At 36.0% G+C, this 8,322-nt stretch overlaps 1 protein-coding gene across 1 annotated transcript; it reads left to right on the top strand.

Moving 5' to 3' along the window:
• Positions 1-903: 903 nt before the first annotated feature.
• LOC142632583 (uncharacterized) lies at positions 904-1,377 on the top strand. Its single transcript, XM_075806960.1, has one exon. The coding sequence runs from the start codon at positions 904-906 to the stop codon at positions 1,375-1,377; it is 474 nt and encodes a 157-aa protein (XP_075663075.1).
• Positions 1,378-8,322: the final 6,945 nt, after the last annotated feature.

The raw sequence follows: 8,322 nt of genomic DNA on the forward strand, positions 1-8,322 counted from the left end.
AAACTTTCTTGTTTATTAGACCTCTTTTTCTAGTATGGCATATATTTAATACATGTAATTGTGGTGGCAATTTTTTTTAACTGTGATGTTAAAATAAAATTGTGAAAATATGAGAAAATTGTGAAATTATTTTTCTAATTTTTTGTATAATTATGCATGGAATTTATTTAATTTTTTGAATTAATTTATGATGTCTTTTTAACATATTGTGATATGATTGAATTGATATTATATAAATGCATTGATGAATATGTGTCTAAAGGGTTTATGAGACTCTTTGGCTCATCTCTATAGTTAGAGATTGTATTGGTAATTTATACAACATGTATATTTTTATTTATTGTTATTGTGGATGAATAAGACAATTTTTGAAATTATTTGGTAACGTGACATCCCCAAATTTTTTTTTAATTACAAATAGAATCTTTGTAGTAGGGTACTTGAATATGTAATTTTTTGGGCCAATGTTTTTGGCAATTTTTTTTGGGCCATTGTTTTTGGCAATGTAATTTAAGGCTATGTAATTTAATTTTGGAAGCCATGTAAGGGGAGGTTTTTCACGATTACTTGTAATTTTCAAATTTTGTCTTAGCATGTTGTATGAAATTACAAATAGGGCTTATAGTGGAGCCCATGCACAATGTGTTGTGCACAAAGATGTATGTACACATGTTATATGTATGATTTAATATGTGGATGGTGTGATGTTTTATTCCTCACAAAATTTTATTTAAAATCAATTAGATGTGTTATTCCAATTTACATAGTGAGAGATGATTATGAGCTTAGCGAAATTTTCGATCTCACTATGTAGAAAGGAATATCATGGTCTAGTTGGATTTTTGGAAATAAAATTTAAAAATGTATGTGCTAATCTCAACTTGTGTAATGAATGTAGTGAACATGGCCACTAAGAATGTAGTTGTTGATCTAACTAAGAGAGAGAAACTAGATGGAACCAACTTTGATATGTGGCATAGAAAAATTCAATATCTACTTAATGAACAAGAGGTCCTTGAAACCCTAACCATTGTGATGATGCGACCTGAAAATGGGAATACTGCCCAACATCGCTATGACTTAGAGACCTATGAGTCTTGGGTTAAGAAAGATCATTGTGCACGCTTCACTATGCTGAGTAGCATGCACAATGATCTTATTGGGGAGTTTGAGAACTATCCAAATGCCCAAGAGATGTGGAACCAGCTTAAGATTTCCTATGGAGGGACTTCAGCAACTATTTTGCGAGCTCTTACTTTGAAGTTTGAGAAATATGTTATGGATTCAAAGCATAGCATGGCTGAACATCTAAGAACAATGTCTACATTGATCCGTGACCTAAAGGCTGCTAGCAATAATCTTTCTAATGAACAATAGGGCGTAGTGGTGATATGTTCACTGCCTGAACCTGCTTGGGGACAAACGAAACTTGTTTTGACACATAGTGAGAATATCAAGACTTTTGTTGATATTTCTTGTCATTTCGAGCTTGAGCCAGAGCACATGGGGGCACACCTAAACACCCTCTTTGTCACCCAATCTGGGTAGTAGAAGGCATTCAGGCCTAAACGCAAAGGACAAAGAAGGAATGCCAAAGGAGCTGTTAACCTTAGGCCAAAAGAAGGCAAGATAGCAAAGCACCAAAAGGGAAAGTGTGCTAAGAAGGACAAGGAAAAGATCAAGTGCTGCTACAAATGTGGTAAGAAGGGTCACTTCACTCGTGACTGCACTAAGTCGAAGTAGGTATCCATTCTTAACAACTCTACTATTACTTATGTTTGTACACATGTTTATGTTGCTCATACTATTCCTAGGTGGATTGTAGATTCAAGAGCAACCAAACATATAGCCAGAGATATAGTTGGGTGTGTGGATTACAAAAAGATACCAATAAGCACACAGTACATTATTTTGGGTAACGGAGCTCAAGAAGAAGTCATAGGAGTTGGAACCTAATAGCTCAAATTGAGTCTGGGACATACGTTACTTCTTCATGATGTGCTTCATGCACCTGGTGTCCAATGTAATCTATTGTTAGTACTTAATATGCTTAGACTTGGATTTAGTTTCCATTTTGATGGTCCTTAGTTGGATTTTTATTTAAATAAAACCTTGTATGTACATGGTTATTTATCTAATGATTTCTTTATGTTGGATTTAGATCATTTCTCTTTTTCTTTTATTGCTCATAATGATGATGTTTCTGATTCTGTAATGTGGCATACTAGACTTGGACACATAGGAAAAGATAGATTGGCTAGACTAGCTAGAGAAGGCATATTGGGGTAGTGTAAGCCTACCTATGTGTGAACCTTGTCTAGCTGGAAGGCCTATAGGAAGACTTTTGGTAAGGCTCCAAGGGCAACTCATCCTTTGGAATTAGTCCATTTGGACATATGTGGACCTACGAATGTTAAGGCACACCATGGTGCCTCTTATTTTCTCACATTTATAGATCATTCACGTTTCAGTTATTCTATTTGATGTCCCATTGCTTTGAAGCTTTAGATTGCTTTAAGCGCTTTGTTGCAGAGGTTGAGAATCATAAAGAAAGGAACCTAAAGGTTTTTCAAATTGATAGGGATCATGAATATTTGTCTAAACAGTTTTAGGAACTGTGTGAGGAAAAAGGGATACACATGCAATTGACAATTCTTGGTACTCCACAACAAAATGGTGTTGCAGAAAGAAGGAATCATACTCTATTAAAGATGGTTAGATCGATGATGGCGCAAGCTAATTTTTTAATTTCATTTTGGGGGAATGCATTGTTGACTGCTGCCTACATCCTTAACCGTGTGCCTTCTAAGATAGTTCCCACAACACCATATGAGTTATGGATTGGTGCAAAACCAAATTTAGAGAACTTGCAGCCTTGGGGTTGTGCAAGTTTTGTTCACAGTACTTCCTATAAGTATGGGAAATTGGGCCTTAGAGTAGGTAAGAAAATCTTTATAAGATATTCAGAAAGCTCAAAGAGGTATGTAATGTATGGTGAACATTTTGATGGTGGAATGACTGAGATAGACTCTCGTGATGTCAACTTCGTTGAAAATTATTTTCCAAGCATTAATGAAGCAAAACAAGATCTTCAGCTTTATGAGTTGCAAGAACTTAAAGGTGTCATACCATTTTTGGGTGAGGGTGGAGAATCACAATTTCATCTTGAAATCGCCAAAGATAGTGGGAGTGATTTGGCTCCTAGTGAGAGCAAATTGCTAGATAGTGACACACAAGGATCCAAGGTACGTAGAAGTGAACGGGGAGCTATTCCTCGTCGTCCTTTTGAGATTGAGGGGGAATCTTCTATTTGAGACTCACTAGACCTTGATGAGCCTGCTTCCTATGAGGAAGCATTAGCTTCACTTGCTTCACACGAATGGATAGTTGCTATAAGGGATGAGATGGATTTTATGGCAAAGAATCAAGTTTAAGAGTTTGTTGACCTTCCACCTGGGCGCAAGACCATTGGAAACAAGTGTGTTTTAAAAATAAAGCGCAAGGCAGATGGATCAATTGACAAATATAAGGCTCGTCTCATGGCAAAATGCTATACCTAAAGAGAAGGGATAGACTATGAAGAGACTTTCCCCAATAATAAGATTTGTCTCTATTCACCTTATTCTAGCTATTGTTGCACATTTGGATTTGGAACTCTTCCAAATGGATGTAAATACTGCATTTCTCAATGGAGAACTAGATGAGGAGATCTATATGGATCAACTTATTGGCTTTGAGGTCAAGGAACAAGGGCGCAAAGTGTGCTACCTTAAGCGTTCCATTTATGGCCTAAAGCAAGCGTTTAGACAATGGTATTTAAAATTTCATAAGGCTATTATTTCAATTGGTTTCGAAATAATGGAAGAAGATTGTTGTGTGTATGTCAAACGATCAGGAAAGAGTTTACTTATCCTGTCTTTGTATAGGGATGACATTTTGTTAGCTGGAAATGATATGCAAATGATTTTCACCACCAAAAGGTGGTTGTCCTCTATTTTAAAAATGAAGGACATAGGAGAGGCTAATTATGTGCTTGGAGTTAAGATTTTCAGGGATCGTTCAAAGAAGCTTCTTGGTTTGTCTCAAGAAACTTGCATAAAAAAGATCTTAAAGCGATTTCATATGCATAATTCGAAACCCATAGACATTCCAATTGATAAAGGACATACGTTAAGCCTTGAAGTTTGCCTTAAATCAAAAAGGAAAAGAGAGAAATGGCAAGAGTTCCCTATGCAAGTGTAGTTGGAAGTTTGATGTATGCTATGTTGTGTACTCAACTAGACATCTGTTTTGCAATTGGAATGGTTAGTTGTTATCAAAGTAATCCAAGACCTGTTCATTGGCAAGCAGTTAAGAAGATTTTTCGATACCTTTGTGGGACATTGGACCTCATTCTATGCTATTAGGGTGGAGATTTGAGATTGAGATGAGCGCAAGTCCACTACAGGTTATGCATTTCTACTTAGTGGTGCAGCTATCTCTTGGTGCAATAAGAAACGGTCTTGCATTGCTTTATCTATAATGGAGTCTGAGTTTGTTGCTTGTTCAAAAGCAGCACAAGAAGCTATTTGGTTAAAGAGATTTTTCCAAAGCCTAAGGGTGACATCTCTTGCAGATGAAGCTGTAAAGATGTATTGTGATAGTATGACAGTCTTGGCTTATGCTAAAGATCCTAATTATCATAGCAAAAGCAAACACATACAAACTCGTCATAACTACACTCGTCTTGCTATCACAAAAGGAGAGGTGATCCTTCAACATATCTCCACTAGCAGGATGGTAGCTGATCCACTTACTAAAGCCATTGCTAGAGATTCCTTTCAGGCTTATGTTAGGAGTTTGGGACTTTGTAGGATTTGATATGTTTTTGAATACCTTATGGACATTTATGTTTATTCATATTTTATGCGATAATGATGTTATTCATTTTGATTCATCTTGTGATGTGATTGATATTGCATACTGAGCACACATTATTTGAGAATATGTCACCAGGCTTAGATTGGTCTACTCACATAGACGATCACCCTAGTTCTTGAGTAGTGAGCAGGATGAGACATAGTGATCACTTCATTTTTCTCTAAATCAAGTAAGTGATCATCTTGACACTTAGGGAGGCATGCAAGATAATATAATGAATGTCACCTTAGCTAGGCTAAGATGAGACTTATGGGAGTTGTACTTGAAGTGTATCCATGACTTCATGAAGCCTAAATAAAGCCAAATGTGAGATCTTGGACAGGAGCTTGATGTGTAACTGTGCTGATAAACTCAGGTTGGTTGCCTTTGTGGCAATTGGACTAAGATTTGTACGGTGTTTGAGTGTGACAAGCCTAGTTGAGTGGGTGCTCCACTGTAGCATACAAATTATACTATATGTGCTATAGCCGACCAATTAAGGGAGCGATTGTATAGATCCCTACTTTGTCACTATGTGAGCCCTAGTTGACCATTATATAATCCATTCTGTGCCTTTGTTTCGACCTAGAACTATGTCATGAAGTGGATGTTTGATGTTGTTACTTTAGCATGTCATCTTAGGGCCATGACATATACAATCTCGCAGAGCATGTCTAGGAAAGCGGTCAAGTGTGAATGAATTGACACGAGTGTCTAGGGAAGATTATTTAGAACACATCATTTCTTTTATTGCTTATAGCCCGCACGATTATGAGGAATTTATTTTTCAACATAATCATAAGCATATTATATGGTATAGGATCAAGTGTTGCTTTGAGTTTCGAACTCATGAGGGATTAAAGAAACTTGATTGAGTGTGATCAAATAATCTGGGGCATAGACGAGATATTATAAGTGATGTACTATGTTAGTTTAGATGGTGACTTAATATAGTACTCCTACCCTACACCTTCTTGTCAGGTCGCACACTCTATTTTTTTGTATAAAGAGAGGATTGGACAAGAGATTGAGAGGAGCTAGTTCTTACTGTAGTACCCAGTGTGGACGAGTGGGAGATGTTAGAAATTGGGCTAGTTTTGACCCAACCCATAACCCATGGCCCATGGATCGTCCACATGGGTTATCTGATAAGTAAGTTTAAATTTAAACTAACTGATATTGGTATGAGTTATCAATATCAGTAGTGGAGTAATTTAAACTTAACAGATATTGATCTGAGTTATCAATATCAATAGTGGAGTAATTTAAACTTAACAAATAAGATCTTTTAGGGATCACATATAATTGATAGTAAGTGAATCTCTACTAGTATTTAAAATACTCCTACATCAGTCAGATTAATAAGAGATATAGTGAGTGAACATACATATAGTTTTTGAGTGCTCTCTCAAAATAAGCCATCTCTCTGGGACACCATCTACTGTTCCCCAGAATTTGGAGTGTGGAAATTAGGAGAGACTCTAGTAGCCTCTCCTGCAACTTGAAGGTGTTCCACAAAGGAGATCATGAGGAGTTCATAAAGCAAGCAAAGAACAAGATCCGGCAATTTGGTGATCAGTTCCACCAAAGGTATGTGTCTATATGACCTCTAGTAAAGTATATAACTATTCAACATGCTAAAAGTTTAAAAGTGGAGAAACTTATTATCAATGTGGATGCTCTTAAAGTTGTTAACCTTCTCTCTAACCCAAATGCCACTAATTAGCTAACGAAACCATTGTGGATGATTGCAGGAACATTCTCCAAGCTTTCCAGAAGTTCAACTTGCAACACTGCTACAAGGAAATGAACAAAGTTGTTATCTTTCTCACTAAGCTAGGTCATAACCAATTTGATCCTTTTGTTTACTATGTAACCCCTACTTTTGATATTACGGTGGTCTTATTTGCTGACTCTAATGTTGTAAATGTACCTGTCTCACTCAGGTCTTAACTATTTCTAATTAATATAATTTTCCCTATATTTTACCAAAAAAAAGAAGGAAAAATCATTTGACTAATATCTTCCACTAATTCAAAAATCATTGGCACGCAAATAAAAATTAATTCATCACTTAATAGTTGGATTTTGATAAACATCAACAAATAACAAGTTTGCATCTTACCAATGTGGAAACAATGTTTAGCAAATGTGGAAACAATGTTTAGCAAATATAGTACCTAAGTTTATCAAAAAAAAAAAATACAGTACTTGAGGCAACCAAAGAGAGAGAGAGAGAGCATATTGTGTGTTTACTAAAATTTTTTTTTTCCCCTTTGGGTAGTTTTTACAAACAAATTTGTTATGCGACTGGGTTCAGCGGTATCTCAAGTCTTAGAGACTTAGTTCCAAGAGTAGGAAAGTTTGAAATCCATGTAAAACTCAAGTTTTTAAGACTCGAGTTCCTTAAAAGGAAATTGACTCTCTAATATTTGAGTTCATTCTGAGAAAAAGGATGGAGCTATATACAAGAATGATGGAAGAGATAACAGTGTACATGGGGCTATGACCAAAAGTCTTCTTCACCATCACAACTCTGATGGTTGTTGTTTACACAACAGTGTGTGGCATGTTTGTTGCTCCTAAGGATTTCAATAAGCCTACTATAATCACTACCTCTGCCGCAACATCAGCAACAACTTCAACAACAGTTTCAGCAACTTGCAGTTGAACAATTCCACCAATGAAAAACTTGTTCATTTGGGAGATGTAATTAAGTAACAATTCAAAGCTTATGATGGGTCTGACCCTAATAAGCCCATCGTAATGCCCATCAAAGGTCAGATCTATGATGTCTCTAGCTCCAAGCATTTAGGCTTTGTTTGGGAGTTCATAGAGGAATGAAATTGAATGATCATAAGGGAATGAAAATGAATGGAATGGAATGGAATGTTTTTAAGTAAGGGAAAGAAATGGAATGGAATTAATTAACCTTAATTGGATGTTTTAAAATAAAGGAATGGAAAGAAATGAAAATGAATGGAATGTAAGTAATCTTATTTGGGAGTAACATGGAGGGAATGGAATGAAATCATTTTATGACCATATTACTATTAGACCTCCTATTTTAAATTAAAGGGTTGAATATATAAGGGTATTTTGAGAGTTTTAGCAAAAAATTCATTAAATCTAAATTCATTTCCTCCCATTCCTCCAATTTCGGGGGGAATGAAAATTTGAGGTTTGAAGGGAATAGAGAGGAATGAGTGTTCCCTCCTACCCATTCTATTCCTCCCACTTAAACCCCAAATAAGGGAATGGACTTTCCATTCCCTCCATTAAAACTCCCAAATAAGGGAAGGGAAGAATATTCTAAAATTATTCTTTTCATTCCTTAACATTCCATTCCAATCCCTTCTCCCAAACGAGGCCTTACCATTTCTCTAATCTCTCTCAATTTTTTTTAATATTAATAGAATCCCA

The sequence above is a fragment of the Castanea sativa genome, chromosome 4 (assembly GCF_040712315.1).
Source record: "Castanea sativa cultivar Marrone di Chiusa Pesio chromosome 4, ASM4071231v1".
Lineage (NCBI taxonomy): Eukaryota > Viridiplantae > Streptophyta > Magnoliopsida > Fagales > Fagaceae > Castanea > Castanea sativa.

Bases quoted from the DNA above. Each gene is read 5' to 3' on its own strand.
- LOC142632583 (XM_075806960.1), top strand. From the start codon at position 904: ATGGCCACTAAGAATGTAGTTGTTGATCTAACTAAGAGAGAGAAACTA.